We start from the raw sequence: 21,525 nt of genomic DNA, 5'->3' as shown, positions 1-21,525 counted from the left end.
CACAATTCCCCGGGGAACACAGAGAACACAGTCCTGGGACTCACTGAGCAATTTGGTTTCTCCTCTGCCAACTCAGGAGACAACATTGCCCTTAACATTGCTTGTTTAAGCCATGAGCAGTCTCTCTCCACATGTAAGCTGAATCCAGGAGATCCTGCTCTCACCACAGCTTCCAGGGCACTTCCAGGATTTAAGGACCAAATGTAAACATTCCTTTGGAAGTCCTTTTCTGACAGCAGTGTTTCCCCTCCCTGTCCAGCTATACCAGCCTGGACATGCTGCCCCAGCACAGGGAGGTCTCCACCACTAAACCCCACTCCCTTGCCCCCTCAATGGGGTACCACCCGCCACCCAGAGAAGAGCCCTGCAGCCAGGTGAGATGGAAGATCAAGCCAAGACCAAACTAAGCTGCCTTTCTTGATGAGATGGAAGACCAAGGCAGGGCAACACAGCCCTTAGAAACAGAGGGGGTCCAGGACCGTGCTCCCCCTCCCGTTCCAACAGAGAGACGATGCAGGCAGACCAGCAGCCTACATCCCTCTGATCCATAACAGTCCATAGCCCTTCCTTCCCCTGGTCCCGACGGGAGGCACACCCAGTGCTAAACATTGAGGCTAACTCCATCCGGTCCTTCTTCCCTATGTCTATTGTCACTAAAAATTTATCCGGTTTCTGCAAAAAAAAAAAAAAAAAACAACCCCCCCAAAAAAACTCTGCACCTCCCCTCTGCCCTTCAAAGTAAAAGCAGCTCTGCTCTTTTCCCCAGGGAGGGAGCGATGAGCTTAAACATGAGTCCCCCATCTACCCAGCACTGCTCCACTCCTCCTCCTCCTCCAAGGACTTTCACACAGCCCTGTCCCGTCAGCCTGTCTGTGGCATTTGATTCCTGTCTGTCACTAAGTGATGAGGACAAAGGGTGAGGAGTCAGGAAAAGGTCTGAGCTACTTTGTTCATCGTCTGGATACGAACTTTGGATGAACTCCGAGGGGAAAGAGAAAAGCCGCATGGAGCGGGACGCACCGTGCATAGCACTCTCTCTCCTCAAAAAAAAAAAAAGGGAAAAAAAAAAGAAAAGGGAGGCTTGAACAAGGGGAAGGGGTGGGAGGGAAAGGGAGAGGAGAGCATTCCCCATCCCCATGGCGGCAGGCAATCCTGAGAGCTCCCTGCTCCGAGGAGACAGAAGGATATTCAAACCGCCTTCCCAGGAGGCATGTTCAATAAAGCAGGATGCCAACGCAGCCTTTTCTCAAACAAATCTGTTAGCAGCGGGCCAGGGGCCAGCCACAAGGGCTTGCTTTTTAAAGCAACCAAATGGGAATTTCCTAATAAAATAAAATTTTTTAAGAAGTCCCACCGTGGCACGGGTAAAGGGAAGCTTGCTGGCAGCCACAAGAAGTAGTTTAGGCTCAGACCTCTCGGGAAACATGGGAAGATGAAATACAGCACAGGACAGGAAGATCTGGGATGCATCCAGAGCATGGGCACTGCAGCACCCCTGTGCTCCCCTGGCACCCACCTGAACCAGCTCAGGGAGATGACTGCCCACGGAGCAGTCACGTACTGGGGTGAAGGTTTGCAACCACAATTTCTGCTGCTCTGAGCAAGGGAGGAGGCTCACACTGCACTGGAACGGAGGGAGGTGATTCCCCTCGTGCCGATCTCGGGCACCTGGAAAAGCCACCGCCGGGCACGCTTCGCTCCTTTGCTTCACTCCATTTTTCAGAGCAAAGCCAAACCTGTTTGCAACTGAAAAGCCCTGTGGTAGTCTTGCAAACATTAGGTAAATCAGCTCCCCCCAGGGCAGCAAAGCCACCACAAACTTTCTACTGCATGGCTCTTGCCATACAGGTAAGATGCCTGCCCTGGAATGGGACACAGTCTCCACTAAGGATTATCGATTGAAGAGCCTCGGCACAGGACGTGTCAAGCCACACAGGAAAATGATTGCAACTCTGTGAACAACTCTGCAGCACCATGCTGCACCAGCATCACCACCTGAACACAGGAAGGGACCCACAGCTCCACGGGCCTACTGGGAACACCTCCTCTGCCACCTTGGAAGTTTTTACCCAAGGCATGAGCAGTTGGGAATTCGAGGGTCATACTGGAGGTTGCCCACCACCAGCTTTACCAGCACATCCCAGTGAACTTACTCTCCAGGATCCTAAATAAGACAGAGATTAAGTGGGTTACAAAACCCAGAAGACCACCTGAAAGCAATATATTGGAACATGCTGGAGGTTACCCCAGATCCCTTGTCTCTCTACTAAACACCAGCAAATACAAAACCAGTTCTGTGCAAGAAAGCTCTGGGACTCGACCAGAGCAGCTCTGCATGTTGCAGCAGCCCAGCTGCAAAAGGCACTGGTTGGACCTCCCTGACCAGGCACATGGCAACAGACAAGGTGCACATTCCCTTTCAACTGGGAGAAAGAAACTTCCCCCTTGAGTGGCACCCAGCACAGGAGACTTGGAGCTGCAGACGTGGTCATGGGAGCCACTAATCCCAGCTCCAGTCTGGCCCCTCTGCTTGGGAGGGTTGCCACCAGAACTCTTTAAAGTGGAACAGATCAAAGGCTCAGCTTCACTGCCCCACAGTTATGCACGGCCTCAGCCTTCCCAAGATCCACCTGCTCTGCACCAAGACAATGACCAGGGAAAAAAAGAAAGAAAAAGGGGAAGGAAGCACATTTCTGCAGGGAACCAATCCATCTGTGGAGGCTGGGAAAGCAGTGCCCTCCCTTGCAGCCACCACCATGTCCCAAAGGAGCATATGTTAGGAGGTAACTCAAGCATCTCGAAAGCATTGCCCAAGACCTCTGATGGAGAAACTTTGATCTCCTCCAAGAACGGCCAGTCCCTGGGGACTGCCTCTAAAGTACACAGCAGAGCGTGCCAGGGCAAATCGACTCTGCAGAGAAAGCCTCAGCCCATTTGGAGGAGTTTGTTCCACTGCTCGCTTCAGAAAGTCCAAAAAGTTCATCTGGCGGTGGGAGGAACTTGTCCCCAGCAGCCCAGCCAAGGCAGCCTGGCTAAAAGCAACAAGCTCCAGACAGGGAGAACCAGACAGAAGAACGGAAAAAAATGGACAGGATTTTGGCTGGATTGGTCAGTAATCCCATTTGCAAGATGTGGGAGCTTCGGAAGGAGATGCTGGTGCTGCTGGATCCAGGGCTGTTTTGAGAACAGCAAGTAAGAGGAACAGAGAGAAAGAGAAGAGGCTGGGGGAAGAGAAGGTAAAAGAAAACAAATCTGCTTTATTATTGCCTGAAACCCAAGGAGACTGATTAAAGCAAACATCCCCCCCTGCCCCTTCCAAAGGGTTGTCTCGTCTGCTTCCTAAATCTGATTCCCATTTGTCTCTATATGGTTCTCATTTGTTCTTCATTTAGGTCTCCTCCATGCTCCTTGCCGAGTCTAAGACAGCCCTCTGGAGAGCCATCAGGATGGGCTTCCCCCAGGAACCTGCAAGGGCAATCACTGACCAGGGTCAGATCCAGCACCACTGCCTGTGTAGAGGGAGGAGATGCAGCAAGAGGAAGGCAGCAGGCTGAGACTACACACAATGTGCAAGAGGCCAGGGAGATCCTTGGAAGGAGCTGCCCAAGGGAAGAGAGCATCACTACCCAAAGGTGCTGATGGGAGCCTGGGTGCCTCTGGGGTAGCATTCCCAAAGGGTGAAGCAAACCAATTTAAAAAGAGCAAAAGGAACCAGGAAGAGGGGATGCAGCATGAGCACAGACCCACCGCATGAGCAGTTTCCCTCCCTTTCAGCAGACGGCCTTCTGATTAAACAGGAGCTTAAAAATTACCCTAATGGAGCTCCTTTCAAACACAAACCTCAGGGACCTCTCCTAATTGCACAGCTCCTTTCTCAGTCACAGCCCATGTAGGATGCAGCAGGTCCATGCAGCCGTCTGCCTCCGCACACGGGACCAGTACACTCCCCGAGCCGTGCCCGCAGCTCCCACCTGGGCACTGGGGCTGGAAGCACTCTGTCATTACAACTCTCACCTTCTGCCCTGGCCCCTGGCTGTTGGCCCGCCCTGGCACCACTGCCTTTGCCAAAGGATATTTCCAAGCCCTGACCAAACATGCCAGAAAAAGGGAAATAAAAATCCGTCCTTCTACCCACGTGGACTTTGCCACCTGCCTCAGGCGCATGGAGAGACCAGAGACTTCCCCTACCACCACCCTTTGCTGTGTCTCATCTCCTTTCATATTGCTTGTGGGTTTTTTCATCATAAACAATCCCCATCTGCCCTTGGGAAAGTCTCCCTAAACCTCCAGTCATGCCACTGTGCTGCTGTATATGCCATTCTACCCCCAAGAGCCCACAGGTCGGGACCCCACAACTTTCTAGACCTGGATGCAAAAGAGCCATTTCTGAAGAGAACTCCCACCCCGGGCTGTGCACCTCCCAGCCACGCACTGCAAACCTATCCAAATGGAAATACAGCCCCCTCTGCCACAGTAAAAACAAACCAGGCACCTGCTGCCCAACCAACCCATCCACCACAAGAGGATACAGGGCAGGGTCTGAAGTCTCCAGAGCCAGGGCCAACCCTGCATCCACCCAACATCAGAGCAGCTCCAGAGGGCTGTGCAGGTATCGTCGTGCTACACTACACCATTGTCACCCTTCTGCTTGCTGCCTCTGCAGAGCACACAGTACCCGCCAGCTGCTCTCCCTGCTCCCTCCTGCCCATAAGGAAAGCAGAGACCCCTGACCTTCTCCAACGCATCCCCCCCAGCCCGTCCGCAGCTTAAGCAGCCCAGGTGTGCAAATGTTACCCAATGCCCTTGCCAGGCAGAAAGTAAATTCCACCAAACGGGGGAAATGCCAGCCTCAGTCAGACACTGGGATGTGCAAATAGCAGCCGGGGACCTTCGGGAGAGGAACAGCCTGGGCCCAGGCGTTCCTACTGATAATCCTTCTCAGGATACCTCCTCCAGCAGCTCCTGTGGCAGAGGAAGGATGCTAATTTGACTATTTGAGGGAGCAGAAAAAAAAAATAAATTAAACGTTTGCTATTGCGCTAAATGACCTTTTCAGCCACTTGGGGACAGAATTGCACCGGGGCTTTGGAGAGAGCTACAGCGGGCGCTGCTCGCTCCCTGCTCCCATGCTGGATGCTTTGCGCCTCCAGATGCATTTAAGAGGTCCATGCCCCCCAGCCACCTCTGACCACGCAGCAACAGAGCTGAAAAACAGCTTCTTTAGAAAAAAATCTGCACGTAGCAGGGAGGAAGAAGTGGTCTGCTAAGAGCTCGCTGAGCAAAGCGCTCCAGACGGTTTCATTTCACATCGCCGAAAGCGTAAATCAGGGAATTGCTCCTTGGGTTCTTCTCCATTAGCAAAGTATATTGCAACTCCCCTTCCCACCACCGATACCGATCGACACTTCACATCTGCTGACCAGATCTAACAGCCAGGATTTTCCAGGGGGATAATACATTTGCTGAAAACACTATTCCTGCCACCTGCTCCCCCCAAACACGCAACCGCTCCGGGAGCAGGCTCCTCGCTCTCGGCGGGCACACGCGCAGCACAGCGCTGCAGCCAGAAGCTTCACGAATTCACATGAGAAATAAATAGGTGACCCCTTCAAAGCAAGGGTCATAAACCCTTCAAAACACACCTTCAACCAGTGGAGCGTGCCCCACCGCCTGCAACTTCCCTGCCCATGGACAAACACCCTTCTGGAAAGCACAAGCTTCACACAAAACATACAGGAGAGGCTGTGTCCTGTGCTATCAAGTCAGGATTGATGGCTGCAACTCTGTCCAACTCATTTCTTTTACCATGTAAACTGTGCCTTTTGTCTAGAGATTTGCAATAATCAGAGTATTGCAAATTCATCATGTTATTGCAATATTTGAAATATTTTTGCAGTTTCTTGCAATATTGCAATTAATCATTTTATTGAAAATTCTTGCAATATCGTTGCAATTAATATATTATTGCAATAACACTTCCGCATATAAGCATCCTTCTCCCAAACAAAAAAAAGACTAAGTTAAAACGCAACCTTTTAAAATTAAGAGACTTAAGAGTTAAAAGTCAAATTCACATCTTCAAGCCAGAAGACCGACTTATCCAGAGGTTGACGGTATTGTATCATTCCTAATGTTTCACCAGAGAATCACTGCACAGGGGAAAAAAAAAGAAAAAAACTATGTGTGTAAACAAGCAAAGGTACACCCACAAGCAGCTTGGGTTTTGAAACATTAATGTTGAAATTAGAAAGGCACATTTCGGAGAGTTATGGGCAGATTCACTTTCAGTTTGGCTCCAGCCTTTAAATATCAAATGTCAAAGGAAACAACTGCACTGAGTTAAGAGAGAAAAATCCCCGTGCTGCGGAGACACATCCGGGATCGGGACCACTGGAGTTGGGAAAGGAGCAGGGACCAGCAATGAACACTTTGCAACTGGAAGGGTATTTTTGCTGGGTAACCTGCCACTGCTAATTCTGCTAATCGACATCACTCTGGAATTTGAAAATGTTATCCAACCACGAGAGAAACTTGATTTTCCTCTTCTGATAACAAGGATGGGCAGGCCAGCCAGGCTGGGTGAAACCAAAAATGGGACATGGAAATGATGAACTGAGTTTCTGGGCTTGCACTCAGGTGAGAAACAAAAATCTAGCCACCAGCATTTAAACAGGCTGATCTCGCTTGCAAAGGCAGCTCCGCTGCCTTTTGCAACAAGGCTGAAGTAAAATGGCAAAGTTATCATTTTAGATTAGAGCAGTTCCTCACAGCACCGACTTCCCACTGGGGGGAAACGAGGGCTTTCCATTTATCAGTATATTTAAAAAAACAAAAGGGGTGGTGGGGGTTGGAAACAGCACATCAGCTTAGGGCAAGCAAAAAAAAGCTATTTTGGGTAAGGCTTCTCCTATAAATAAAAGGCTGGGCAGGGAGAGAACAGTGACAATGGACTGCTCGCTCAAGGTGTCAGAGGGGATTTCTATTATCTGTGCTGGCGACCTCCCCAAAACACAGAGAACCAGCAACAGCACGTTGCTCCTCGGGAGGCACAGCTTCCCCAGCAGCCAAACCCTCCATCAGGCTGCCCCTTCTCCTGCTGCCTTGCCTTGAACCACCAGGAAGAGGAGCCAGCAAAGGTGTCTTTCCGTCCCGGCTTAAAAATGTAAATATAAATAAATATATATATTTTTATACATTTTAGGTATATATACATACATACACACAGGGGCAGGGCTCACAAACACAAGGCCAAAAGATACAAATATTCCTTTCTTTTTTTTACTAACTGACACAGTTGCAAACCAATAATTCCAGCCCAAGCGATTCCCAGCACCGGGAGGAAGCATCACCTGAGTCCCTCCCCAGCCTGGCCGCTGGCCTGACAACACACATTAATGAATTCAGCCCACAGCCTCCTCAGGCCGTAGGTTTCTGTAATTTATCCCGGTACTGCCCACCACACTTTATTATTTAGATCACCGGGGGATGCAACACCTCCAAGGCAGTTTTGCCAGCCACCCAGCCCACAAAACCATCGGTTTTGATTTCAAAGGGGGTTCCCAGCAGATGCTCCCCAAAGGCAACACTTCAAGAGGAGGGATTGCATGGAGAATCCCTGATGTTGACGCCTCTGGAGCACACTGTAGAGGTGACGGTGTGCAAAGCACCACCGAGCACCCAGCACACCCAAAAAGCCGGGTGTTTGCACAGCCCAGGCTCTAGCAGAGAGTGCAGGCTTGGGGTGCCACCTAACTCCAGGCTGGCGCTCCAGGAGCCAGGCACTGCTCACAAACCGCTTCTCCCACCGTGGGGAACACTCACCAGACCGACCGGTGGATGTTTGGGGAAAGCAAAGGACGCAGATTGAGGTTGGTTTATTAGATTACGGACAGCCCCATGCAAATAGGGCCATATTGATCCGGTCTGCAAACACCTGGCTGGGAATACAAGCAGCCCCTGAGTATACAGAAGCTGCTGGAGATTATTAACCAGATCCATTGCTGTAAATCACATTACCTCCTTCCAAACCCCAACCCAGCACTGAGTCCCCCTGTGCTAAGCGCTGTACAGGGCACATCCTTGCAGCACGGGGGAGCATCACTTCTCCCTGACTGGCATGGAAAAGCCCAAAGATTCAGCCCAAAAGTGTGGAGCCTGGCAGGGGCATCCTGCTCTGGGGACCATGGAGACAGGTATGTACAGCCCACCTTCCCCACAGCAACTCCCAAAGCAAAGCATGTGTTACCAGGAGAAACTCGCTGTATAGGGAAACTGTCATGGGAATGGCATAGCAGGAAGAAAAAAAAATTTAAAATAATAAAAAGATGGAAAAAAAGAAAATATAACATCTTCAGAGGCAAACTCACCCTCTGGTCCTACTGGCTACCTGGTATTTTGCATCAACTGCAAGCCACCCCTCTAGTGCACAGGGCAAACAAAACAGGCTCTCCTGCCTCCCAGAGCACCCCAACTCCAAGCACAGGAAGGAAAAAAATACTAGTAAAATGCTTCCCAGTGGATTTTCAAGAGATCATGAAACCCTTTGCAGAGCTTCATTAGCAGAGAAGGCAGAAGCTCCTGGACTAGAGGAGGAACTGGGGAACGCGGTGCCAAACCAAAGGCAGGGAAGGAATCCTGTCTTTCCTCCCTTCTCCCTGCCAAGATCCCCAGCTCTGATTCAGCAGAAGCACCACCAGCAGCACAGCCTACTGTATCTCACTGCAAACAAACTCATTTGTGTTTAAACCACCACCCTACTCCCCTCAAGGATTGCTGCATGCAGTAATTTCCTTGTGACGGAAAAAAAAAAAAGCCATGATGAAATTGTCTCAGAGTTTCTCTGCGTTTTGTTTACAACCACTGCCCTCAAACCCAGGGCCAGCACGAGCCTGCTAACAGGAATAAATCTCGCATTTGAGAGCATTTAGAAAAGCTCTGCTCGCAGACAGTCAGCGCTCCGGGGGGGAAATCCCTCTGCAGGTCTCAAATAAGGGAACTTGAACCGTTTTTCCCAGGAGAAATTTAGGCCTGAAAGATCTTCCGAGTTTCTCGTTTGGAGCTACACGGCCCGATAACAAGATCTCTTTCCCTGGACTCACCCACAACACTGACTGCTGCCAAGATCACACAGAGGCAAAGGGAGATGGACTGGAGAGAGACCCGTGGCAGCGGGGAAGACACAGAGCGTTCACATAAGAGCATGCTCTGGATAGCTGCTATTTATGCCCACATCTGGTTAACATAGATATTTTTGCGGCATGCATTAATTGAAGATCCCTTCTCCTCTGTGCCTTGTCCGGTGCTGTCAGCCAGCAGCACCCAAAGAGTGGGCAGCCAGCACCTCCCTGCCACCCTCCTTCCCTGGACAAATGCACCCAACAGCCACCGCTATCCAAAACCTGGGGAGGCCAGTGCAAGCAAAGGCTAGGAAACTTGGGAGCATGGGATCAAGGAGCACCCATCCCCCAGGAGCAAAGAGATGGGGGAAGGGAGTGATGGGACACAGCAGAGTCTCCAAGAGCATCCTCCTGCTCTGCTGCAACCACAGCGAAGTTTACTCGACATCAGGCACCCACAAAAACCAAGCCTCGAAATAAAAGCAAACAGGTTTGCTCCTGTGCTCCCCAAACTGTGGGGATTTCCTCAAGAGCGGGAACGATGCGCCAGAGCCAGGCCTGGTTTCTCCACTCTGATAGCAGGGCTGAGGGGGAGGAGGTGGGAGGAAGAGCCCACTGCCAGCCCCATTCTTCCCACCTCCTCCCCTGGAGGATTGCAGGAGGCCAATTTTGATTAAACTAATTAAGCCTGCTCCGTTCAAAGAGCTCCAACCACATGCTACCAGGGGAGAGAAAGAAAATATGAAATTATAAAGGAAAAAAAAAGAAGTATCCCTGCAAGCACACTCCTCCAAAGCCATCCATCCCCAGCAGATCCCTGGTGGACAACACCACACTGGAAGAATAAAACCCAGAAAAAGGACTCGCTGCAGTGACAGGTCCAGCCCCGACGACCCTGCAGCTTCCAGCCACCAGGACCTACTGGAACATGGCCCCCTTTCCATCAGGATGACTGGTTTCCATCCTCTCCCAGCCAGTCCCAAAGGTGGCTGCTCCTCTTGCAGCAATACAGCCCTCCACCAAGCCAAGGTCTCCCAAACCATCCCTATCTTACAGCCCCTTGCACATTCCCTCCCCTCCTTTCCCTTGAAGACATCAGCTTTCTGGAAGCAATTTAATTGGAGCTACAGAGAGGCTTCCTCAGGCAGTGTGGGTCAGCTGGAGGCCCTGCTCTCCCAAAATGTTTCACTTCCCCCCAAGGCAGCCACACCAGGGACCCTGCAGACCCTGCCTGGCTGGGAGAGAGAGAAGCATCACTTTTGCCTTCAAAGCCTTTCAACTGGAAGAGGAAAAAAAAATAGTAATAACAAATATCAAAGCAAAGGCTTCCCCGCCTTTGAAGGGCAGGAGGGAGAGCAGCCAGGCAAGGGCTGGACCTGCCGAAAGCCGAGCAGGGGACCCCGATCCTGCAGGGGCTGGAACACGAGCACTTTCATGATGAGCTTTCTCAGAAGCAGGATGATGCCTTAGGTGCAAGAATTGCATTGAAATTCAAATCGGGGTGTTGAACTCTCTCCTGCGCCTTGGGAAACCTCCTCGGTGGAAACACAGAATGAGGAGGAGGGCAGGGTTTGATACCCTGGAGAAGGGCTGGGGGGGAAGGAAAGCAAGCTGCCCCATCCTGCCCTGAGAAACACTTCAGCCAAGGGGTGCTGGGCTCGCCAATGTACCCTGCTTACAGCACCCCAAAACCACCAGCGCTGCACACACCATGCCTGTCCCTCTTCTGCCCGTGGTGGGATATTAGCTGGGGGGTGGGGAAGAGAAGGGAGGGAGGGAGGAAGAAAAAGAAACCCCATATCGTAATTGCTATATTAAAGAGAAATAGCAGGCAAGAATAATAAGAGAGGTGTCAGAAGTGAAATACAGTAACAGACATTAAAAAAAAAAAAGACTACAGTTCTGCGATGGGGGTGTTAATTGAACACAGAGCTGGAGAGAACAAAGGGGTGTTAAGGAAGAAAAGAAGGGGAAAAATCCTACCTCCTCCAAAGATCTGATTTGAGTTAAGTTTGGTGAAGATAATGCACAAGGAAAGGTAGCTAAGAGGCACCTTATATAGCTATTTTGTTCTAAAATTAAAAGAAAAAAAAGAGACAACAAACCCATTATTCAACAACAATTGCACAGCTAATCAGTGCTGTCTATAAATATTCCACTTCGTAAATCCCCCCCTCCACTGGTCCTATGTACATTTTTCTTTTAATCCTGAATTCCTTCAACACAGAAGGGTGAGGAGGGTAAGAAAATAAAAATCGTGTGATTTAAATAGAAAGTCAGGGTCTTTTTAAGAAGTAGAATTTGCCCGATGCCCTCACCTCCCCCAAATGAGCAGAGAAAGTGAAACGATGGGAAAAGCTCTTAAGGAGGAGGAATCAGATTAAATGGTCATATATCCTGTGCTCAGCCTCTCCCCGCCGGTCCCCGCCGAACGAGATGGGAGTTGGGAAAGGCTCACAGCTGAAATAGATGCTGCTGCATTTTGACAGCAGATATTTTCCAGTTTGCCATCCAAGGACCCCACGTCTGCGTACGCCTTGCCTGATTCTTCTGCTTAGCTATTCTGCTCATGCAGAGAACAGCTTAAAAAAAAAAAACATACCAAGAGAGAGAAAAAAACAAGGGGGAAAAAAAAAAAGGCCATAAAGACAGAGCCCCTTCCCCTGCCTTCAAACTTTTTATAAATCAGCAATGCAATTTCCGATTTCAATCCCTATTGAAGGAGGAATCAATTGTATTTAGGACAACAATGCCTCCCATTTCCATAATTATTATTCCAAAAAGCCAGCCAGCCATTTGAAGGCAGTCCTGCCCCTTCCCTCGCAACAAAGCGACCAACAGCAAGTGAAAACACACCAAATGAACGCCGGCAACTTCGATGTATATTTAAGCGGCAATTTTTTTGCCCCCACGTACTCCCGCTTGGATCAAACCTCTCAACTTTCAATACTTTTAAACAGACATCACCCCGAAAGCAGCAATCTCCAGGCCGCAGACAAAAGACAACTCACTGAGCTTTTTCTTTTTTTTAATCATTATTATTATTTTTAAAAAGTGTTTATAAATCCTTTAAAATAACCGAAGAGCCCAAATGCAAAAGGGAACTCTTCTGCCAGTACAGACGACCTCTTTTTCCAAGAACTTTATGGACACTTTGGGTTTGCTCAAGACAAGGTTAACACTATGAAATATTAGCCATAATGTTGCGAGAGATGGTGGTAAAGTCTCCGTAAGGCTCTGGAGTCACTTAAATCAGGCAGCGGGGTAACCGAACGCACATTTCTGCACATCATAACGCCGGGGGGGAAGATGTACACAAGCACATTCAAACACCCACCAGTGACCACAAACAATCACCAGGATTTCAAACGCGGCACAAGCAAAAATCTGGGAAGCTAAATGGAAAGTGGGAAGCAAGAAGTTGCCTCAACTTTCATGCTGCTGCCCACAAGGAAAGGATAAGCAAACGGAACCAGGCCGTACCCTCAGCCCCAGAACAAACACAGGCGAACTTCCTCCTAGCATCGGGCCCACAAAGCAATAATTAAAAAAAAAGAAAAATAATAAAAATAAACCAAAAACATCTGGCCGTTTGCTTCCTTACGAAGTGTGACTTTTGGGGATGCAGATGGGGGAGAGGGGAGGAGGTCTTTGAATTTGCAAAGTGAAGGAATTCACTGTAAACATATCTGAGGGTAGATAAACAACACTCCAAAAGCCATCTCCAGTCAACCTCTTCGGAGACCTCCACAGCGCAGCCCCGTACCCAAGTAACCCAGGCACAACAGCAACAAATAGCATTTCAAAAAAAATGTAAGACAGTCCCAATTCACACCTGAATATCCTGATTTCCAGCAGCATGCTTCACCCTATACCATTTCTTTCCATTTTCCTTAGCAGACAGGAATTATCCCACCTAGTCACTGTGGGTATGTACAGCTCCTCATCCCTCTGCAGCTCGCCGGGACCTCACAGCATCCCCCAAGTCACCTGGATTTTCCCACCAAGTTTAGTCCCAACAGATTCCCCATCCTTTAACTATGAGACTGCACTGATAGCAATGCCAAACTGGGATTAAACAGCTCCCCTGACAAAAACTGCTCCTGCACAGGCAACGTACACAGCACCACATACACATGGAAAAAAGACAGGCAAACACATTCTTTGACTCACACAAAATAAAGGAGAAAGAGGGAAAAGGGAAAGGAACTTGGTGGCTCCTTTTTCTGTGGAGGCACAGAGGGAAACACTATAAACCCCATAAAATCTATTTCTAGACAGACTGCCCCGTGTTACAGCAAACGAACTGTTCAGAGGTTCCCATACCAAACCCACTGCTTGATATTACAGGAACTCTGTAAGGAAGGACTCCTCGGGAAGGTCAGAGTCGGCCCTGCAGCTGTGAGGACTTCGGAGAGCCGAATGCCATCGGTAGGTGCTTTGTCTGGGCTACACACTGCACAAACAACGCTTAACAAAGGGGCCCCTTAGTCATTTTATATATATTGCAAGAGTCAAGTAATTGTATTTTCAATCAGCTGCTCATGCTAGGAGGTTTTATATATATATATTTAAGAAAGGGAAAAAAAAAATAAGACCCAGTTCAGGCTTCTGAAAGCTGTTCCCCTTTTATGTGTAACTATCAATGTATATCAACTGGGTGTGCAATCATATTTATTGTCACTTTCATTCATGTCATGCCCTTGCTTATATGGCTTAGATATGAATTATTGACTGTTTCAGTCCTTGTTGTAAAGGGGGGGACGGGGGGGAGAAGTCAAGTACTTTGCAGCGTGCTAAAACAAGGCGGATAGATCGGCAGGGAAAAGCCCACGGATCAACTCTGGTCAGCTCAGAAAACCAAGAGCAGAGATGAACAATCCTCCCCCCCTCCAAAATTTCCATCATTCCCCCCACTTTTTTTTTTCCTATTAAAGAAAAAAAGAGAGATTCCAACAAATACATAAATAAGTGGTGCATGTTGCTAAATGTCCTTCCCTGAGCATCTGTTGTTTAAGATCACCCTTGATTGATGACTGCTATTTTTTAATTGTTGCTTTTAAAATTTAAATGCCCCCCTGGGATGTGTTATAAGTGTGTTAGTACATGGTAGGAGGTCTGGAAAGTGGGAAACAGCAGAACCAACGCTCTCATGCCATTAGCTTCTAAAGAAGCCTGAGAACACCCCATGCCATAAAACAACAGTACCCTAAAGTAACTAACAATCTAATATATTGCTTTCACTAAAGGCAACTGACAACTTGCTCTTACATGAGCTAGCTTGGATGATTGGCAGACAAGAGCATTTTAACCCCTTCCTAAAAAAAAAAAAAGTAAACCTTTATGTTTACCCGAATACTGATGGCAATAAAACTGTACAATTTCATTTTCTTGGGGTTATTTCCCACACACACACTCTGCATCCAGATTTTATTTTGTTTTTTTAAACAGTGCCATGTCCTAATGAAGAAACCAGAGCAAGACAGAAATTGCAAGGGGGTTGATTTTTTTTCTTCTCCACAGAACCAGCAATAAATAAAGAAAGGCTATACAATAGAAATTAAACCACAGTATTTTCCCTTCCAGACACAAACCGCATCATGCAAGTCCACTGCCTGAAGCATTAAAGACTGACGAGTTATTTCTCCCCACTTAAATACTCCTGCATGTGGGGGGGCGCAGGGGGGCACAAACTTGGTGAAATAAAACCCTCAAAGAGCAAAAAAGAAAAATAATACAGAACCAACAGCATTGATTTCCTACCTGTTTTTTCTTTGATTTCACACAAGACATTAAAAAGCGCTGGCTTCATCCTGTGGCAGTTTAAAGCATGTTTCCTGGAGAGAAAAGAAAAGAGAGGAGGGTGAGGTTAGGATGTCACCACGAGGAACAACTTTCCAAATTCAAGCCGGCTGGCGTGTGCGTGCCAGAGGTGGGGAGGACAGGTTTGAGCCCCCTCAGCCCCAGTGCTGCACACAGTCACCTACCCAACACAGGGGAGATGAATAACACTAATTTAGGAATGGCTTGAAAATCGCCTTTGCCACCGAGCAGCTCCCATGGCCAGCGGGAGCCAGGCGATCTCCACGCCGAAGCCAGAAGCTTTTGGGAGCCAAGCTGGCATCAACTGTCTTATTCAATACAGAGCAAGCACTGCGCTCTCTCTGTCCCCCACCTCCCATATTACACCCGGCCATGTGCTTTATTAGGCTCGTTCTGTGAGGCAGAGGGAAAATAAACCCCCCTTGCCCCAGCGCTGGAAACATCCTCTGCTTAGAGCTGTCAATTCCGGGGAATTCAGCGCCCAACCTGAAGCACAGAAACGCACATATATGGAACGGGAAACCCATTCCTCTACCTCCATGCCACTTACATCCAGCTTATTTGCAGGTGTTAAAATTTAATTCTTTACAACTGGGACAGTAAACACATTAAAAATCACAGCCGGCTGCTGTTGGGAAGGGGAGGGAATGCTATTCAGCGCCGCTCTTTTTGACTGCTGTTATTTCAGAGCTGACCGTTCTCCTGTGGGTTTTGAGGAGAGACTTTTGGGGGGGGGGCGGTTTTAACTGGGTGGTTTTAAAACCAACCAAGCACCCGCTGAGGCGAAGAAAAATATCATTTAATTTTTTTCTCTCAAGCCATACGACCCTTTAGACAAGGGTTCAGTTGTATAAAGGGCTGTTGCTATCAGGCACCGGTTACGGGATTTCTGTTTACCAACCGAAATTACACGCAAAAGACGATGTGAACATCTGGCAAACATTCACACTACTTACCCCACCACCCACAACATGTTAAAAAGATTTATATATCTGATGAAGTCTCTCAAAGGTGTATACCCTTGCAGAACCACAGTGTTCCCTTATCAGCACACCCAGATGGGCGCAGACATTTGGGTATACGCAAATCACGTACATATGCTGTCGGGGCCCTCTTACAAATAACACTGGCACTTTGCATCTTCCCAAAACTTCATTAAAAAAAAAAAAAAATAAGGCAGCAGCAAAATAACCCCTGCAATAGTAGGGTGGAAGGAGGAAATGCAAAACCAAATATTATTGATAAATACAGCATGTTTGTCAGCTCAGATATAAAAATATTTTTTTACAAAAAGTCCTGAGGAAGCAGCTGAAATAGACCAGCAAGGCAAACCCATAAAGCCTTCTCCTAGCTCTGTTCTGCTTCGGTTTTAGTGATTTGATTAACTACACTAAATTATCCAGGCAGGAACACACATGATTCCTGCAACTTTCCAAAGGAAGATCCCCTCACTGCCCCGGGTCTGGCCGGGGAGAAAGTGAATGATTTCCTCCTCCTCACAGCTACTCTACCCCTGCAAGAACATAAGAAAATAAGATCAGCCCCGCAACAAGCCTTTTTAGTAAGCGGGAGCTTTACAGAAGCTGTGGAGGTGGAGAGGATGAAAGTTGAGGTTTAGAGGGTACTTTTACCCTTCTGGAAGTTCTTCCTAAGCGAGTTTTGGGGCTGTGAGGAGCGTTTTTCCAGGAACAATGTATTCTAGCAATCTGCTCCAGCTCGGGGCACGAATACCAGGGGGAAGGACACCACACCGAGCAGCTCTGCAGCCCAGAAGAGATTTCAAGCATACCCCAGGCGATTCGGGGCAACTTATTTTTGTTTTAATTCCTTCATTTGGGGATTTTTCCCCCCTCCCTTAACTTTTGGTAGCGCTTTAGAAGGTGTGTATTAGATCTGCACTCCCTGAAGCTCAGGGCAATTCAGATACCGGCTTTTACAGCCTTCTTTTTCCTTTTTAAATACATCTGCAATTAAGAAGAAAAAAAAATAAAAAAGGCGAAGCGTCTACGAGCATCTTCCAAGCGCAGAAACACGGCCTTAAAAATAACACCACTACAGGGCCCTAGGAAAGAACATCATTAGCGGCCCTGAAAGCGGGGCAGCACTTCGTGGCTCTTTCGGAGGAGCCCGGAGCAGAGCCTCCCGCTCGCCCAGCCTGCCCCAACCACCATCGCCCTCCGCAATGATCCCCCAGCCCAAAAAGGCTGGGAAAAGCCAGGCCCAGTTTGGGATGGAGGAAGAAGAGGGAGGCTGCAGGCGCTGCGACCCCCTCGATACCCCAACGAAGTTGGGGGTGGTGGGAGGGAGGAAACAGGAAATAAAAAGGATGGATATTAACCATTCTTTTCGCCTCCCTCCCCCCATTTCTCAGCGGCAGGAGCAGCAGGACCCGGTCCCCCGGTGCGCCCCGCGGCCGGGCGCGCTCCCCCCGCCGCACAACAAAGGCCGGGCCGGGGCGCGGGGGAAACTTCCCGGCACCTGCCCCCCCGCGCTCCCCACCGCTCTCACCTGGCCTGCGCCTCGTCCAAACTCTGGTCCGTGATGGTCATGATCTGCTGTAAGATGTCTCCGATGTCCTGCTTCCTGCCTGCCTCCCCCTCCGCCCCGCCTGGTCCATCCTGCATGTGCTGGGACAGGCCCGGGTGCCCCGGCATCCCCACCCCGCTGTGCGTGTGCATCAGCCGCGGCTGGTCATCCATCGCCGGCCGCCGGCCCCGCTCCGCCGCCGCCTCCTGCCCTGGCTGCCGGGAGCGGCGCGGCTGGGCTGGCCGCCTGGCTCCTCGCTTTCTTTTCTTGCTCGCTTTCTTCTTCTTCTTTCCTCCCCCCCCTTCCTCCTCCTCCTCCTCCTCCTCCCCAGCCTCTTCCTCTTCGCTTTTTATTTATCCTTCACGCTGGCGCCCGGCTCCGCGGCGGGGAGGAAGAGGAGGAGGAGAAAAAAATGAAGGAGGGGGGAGAGGAAAAAAAAAAAAAGAGGGAGAAAAAAGAAAGGGGAAAAAATCCCTTTGGCTGCTGGAGGAGGAGGAGGAGGAGGAGGGAGGAGGGAGGGAGGGAAGGAGGAGGGAGGGAGAGAGAGGGGGGGGTTCCGGGGAAGGGAGGGGAAAACGGCGGCGACTCCAAAAGCAGGGCAGCTCAGCCCCGCGCCGGGGAGGCAGCGGGCGGGCCAGGGGCAGGGGCTGCGCCCGGGGAGGAGGAGGAGGCGGCGGCGGCGGCGGCAGCAGCGGTGGCCGCGGCGGGGCGGCCGCCCGCGATGGCAGCGCCGGAGCTGCCGCGGCCGGAGCGCGGCGGAGCCCCCGCGCAACCGGGGGAGGGCTCCAAACTTTCCCCCACCCTGGGGCCGCGCTCGGGGCTGGCTGGGCCCCCCCTGCGCCGGGCCTGCGCGCACCGCTCCGGCCCTCGCCGCCTGCTTTTGTTCGGCTCCGGACTCCTCAAACTGGCACGGAGGAGCCCGGGGGCGGGGGGAGGAAGGGGCAGCGGCGCCGCCCGCCCCCCCGGCCCCATTGGCGGCGGCGGCGGCGGGAGGGACGGCCCGCGGGCCGCACCGCCCCCTGCGCGCCCGCCCGTCAATCTCCGGGTTCAGAGGTGGGACGGGGCCGCGCCCCGCCCGCGCCTTAAAGCGACCGAGCCCGAGCGAACCCGGCGGCGCGGGGGGAAGGGGCGGCCCGGGCCGGGGATGGGGGCCCCCGCCGGCCGCCATGCGCTGCTCGGCCCCTGCTCGGGCCCCGGCCCGCGGTCCCCGCCGGTCGGAGGGGTGCCTCAGCCTGCCCGCCGCCCCTGGAGCTCACCGCGGCCCCCCGGCTGCTCCTAAGGGTCCTCTCAGCCCCCCGCCTCCCCTCCTCCAGCCATCCCGCCTCCCCTCAGCCTTTCCCATCTCCTCTCAGCCTTCCCGACCTCCCCTCAGCCTGCCTTCCCCCATTCCATCAGCCTTCCCCATCCCCTCGGCCCCCTGATGCCCCCCGGGCAGCCTCTGTGCCTTCCCACTGCCCCCCAGCCATCCAGGTAGTTCTGACTCCCGACGCTGTCCCGACCTCTCCCAGGACGGAGCAGGGTCCCCCCCCTCTGCTGTAGCCACCAGGGAGATCCTTCCCACTCACCTCGGCCACTGATGTCTCCTCATGGTGCTGTTTCTCTCACTAAATCTTGGACCACACAACCCGCTGTGGTCCCTTCTTACTTGACTGATTCTGCAGTTCTCTTCCCTGACCCATACAGAGCTTCCCCAAGCACATCACACAAGCCAGCGGTGCCACATCCCACACCTGATGGCCCCTCCCCTGCCCAAACAGTGCAGGAACAGCTGGCAGAGGTCCCAAGGCCACCAAGACCACCATTCCAACCTACGTGTCACAGCACTCTGGAAAGAACAGACTTCCCCAGCCCCTTTCTGCCTTCCCTGGGATCTGTCCTGTTGCCACAAAGACCTCAGTATGTCAGCAGGCATGGCCGTGGGACTGGGCTGGCCTGCAAATTTGTATACAAAAAAGAATACATCAAATAGTTATGGTGATAGAAGAATTTTTTGCATGGCAAAGGGCTTCATCAGATTGTCCCTTTCTCGGGATGCCAGCTCCAGGCCCCTTGTGACACAAGGGAAGATGCGCCTAGCCCTCAGCACCATGTGGGGAAAGACCCATCAGGTTCATTGGAAAGAAAAAATATATAAGGCAATTGTTTTGCTTCCACTCTTCCTTTTTAATGGAACACTTTCCAGTGTTTTAAGCAAAACACGACTTTTAGTTTTGAAATTTCCTTTAGAACCATTAAAATGTTGTAAAGCGGTTGAAGGCGAAGTGAGATATTTTGATTTTTGTCACTCCGAAATGTTTCACTCAACACATTCTTCGTGTGTTCTTGATTTGCCAGAATTTTTCAAGGCTTTCTGCTTTCTCACCCAAGACGTATCTATATATTTTCTACTTTTTTGAAAAGGGGAAAAAAAAAGGGAGAAAAAATATCCTTTATCTCCACGGCTCCACAGGAAATAGAACTGTATCCAAGAAACAAAGAGCCAAGGGACTCCTCTGCAGAGGTCCAAACTTTCAGACACTTAGTCATGCCTTCACTTGCTTGCTCACACACCAAGTCTAGACATTTGCTGTCTCAAACCCTGGCAGGGGTTCTCCCACCCCCAGGGGTCAGCCCAGGGTCTTTTGGGCTTGATTTTGAGCAGCTCCAAGGAGAGGCAGTGCAGCAGAGCTGAATGTGCACAGCGGAAAAGGGAGCACGATGGATGACAGGGACATTGGGGACCATGGGATTTAGTGGCCTGCTGACCCTGCTGACCCTTGTTTAGAAGATCATTCTCCATTTTCCAAGTCACAATGCGGTGCCTCAGCACATAGGAGAGCGCAGGAGCCAGAACATCCTTTGGAGAGCTGGCATGGGCAGGGATACGTGGCACACATGGGGTTGTTAAGCCCCAGGCAGCCCCATGGCATCTCAGAGAGAGCAGGGCAGAGTGACTCAAGCAGATCCAAGGGAAGCATCCCAGCACAGGACCTTGGAAGAGCTATATGCCAATGCAGAAATGGCCAGGACTGCCTCTGCTGTCTGCTGTAAAATCCTTCCTGTCAGAGATAACTAATCCTGGGGCCTTTACAACACCTCTCCTGAAAAGCACATTTCATTCCTCTGTCTCTTCCTGCCTTCCAAGTGCATGAGATTGCAATAGGTATTACCGAAAATATTCCCCATGGGAGCCGACACTGGACTCCCTTAAAACCCAAACACCATCACCCCTCCTTCCCCAAGACACAAGTGAGCACTATGCTCTATTATCTCTACACCCACTAAATCTTTCTGAAATAAAGAATAAACATTTCCACCACACATAGTGTAAGTGTATGTGCCAAGCTGCATCGCTTCCTCTCCTCTGTGGTTATTATAAAGTGGTTTTGTTTCAATGGCGAAGCAGATGGACAGCTTCCAAGTCTGGCCTCCCCACTCCCCCCGAGTACATCTAACACTATCTTTGGTTTATCACAGATTCCTGAAGAAAATGTTTATGGGAGCCTCTTGTTTAAAATCTTGGCTCCGTCACAGTATGATTCCTATTATTTATTAAATGAAAATCAAGCCGTTGTTAATGCACCATTACTGTGGCAAAGTGGAGCCCTTGGAAACAAAGGCCAAACACACTCTCATTCTCTGACCGCGAGGGAAGCATCCCACTGTCACCATCCCTCAACGCTCATGCCGCCATGGAATGAGAAGCGGTTTCCTGGCCTGAGACTCCTTAAACATTTCCTTTTGCTAGGACAGCCATGGACTCTCTCCCTTTGCTGCCCCAAACCCGACATCCCAGAGCCAGACATCGTACAGATCATACCTCACACTGTAGGAGGGGCTCTACTTCAGACATTTCTGTGGCCATAGCCTTCTCTGTTCACCATGACCAAATTAATTTTCTTCCCTCTTCTGCAATTTTCCTCTAAGGAAAAATTTTCCATGGAAAACCCAAAGCCCTTCCTATTTCTCAGCCCCTGTAACACAATGAACTCCGTACGGATAGCCTCCCCTGAGTTGGAGCATGGCAGCGTTTACATTCCTAACTGATTTTCAGAGGAGATTCTTAAATTTTCCAGGAAAT

General features: G+C 50.4%; 1 protein-coding gene and 1 long non-coding RNA gene across 4 annotated transcripts in view; one reads left to right on the top strand and one right to left on the bottom strand.

Annotated features, from left to right (window-relative positions):
- Positions 1–19,421, bottom strand: part of PBX1 (PBX homeobox 1) — a 131,201-nt gene extending 111,780 nt beyond the window's left edge. For 2 of the 3 annotated variants that reach the window (XM_027694528.1, XM_027694530.1), the window contains exons 1-2: positions 17,448–17,930; positions 14,880–14,953 (exon numbers count right to left, since the gene is read on the bottom strand). In XM_027694528.1, coding sequence (XP_027550329.1) covers positions 14,880–14,953; positions 17,448–17,638 — 265 coding nt within the window. In that variant the 5' untranslated portion in view covers positions 17,639–17,930. Of the gene's footprint in view, positions 1–14,879; positions 14,954–17,447; positions 17,931–19,030 lie in introns of those variants that run through there. The other variant, XM_027694529.1, reaches the window with a different exon arrangement.
- Positions 8,047–14,835, top strand: LOC113972968. Its single transcript, XR_003536094.1, has 3 exons — positions 8,047–8,192; positions 13,467–13,547; positions 14,703–14,835. It is a non-coding gene; the product is annotated as an uncharacterized LOC113972968 (long non-coding RNA).
- Positions 19,422–21,525: the final 2,104 nt, after the last annotated feature.

Source organism: Neopelma chrysocephalum, unplaced genomic scaffold (genome assembly GCF_003984885.1).
Source record: "Neopelma chrysocephalum unplaced genomic scaffold, ASM398488v2 Primary Assembly neopelma1_98, whole genome shotgun sequence".
Taxonomy (NCBI): Eukaryota; Metazoa; Chordata; class Aves; order Passeriformes; family Pipridae; genus Neopelma; species Neopelma chrysocephalum.
This window is presented reverse-complemented; position numbering and strand designations above follow the sequence as displayed.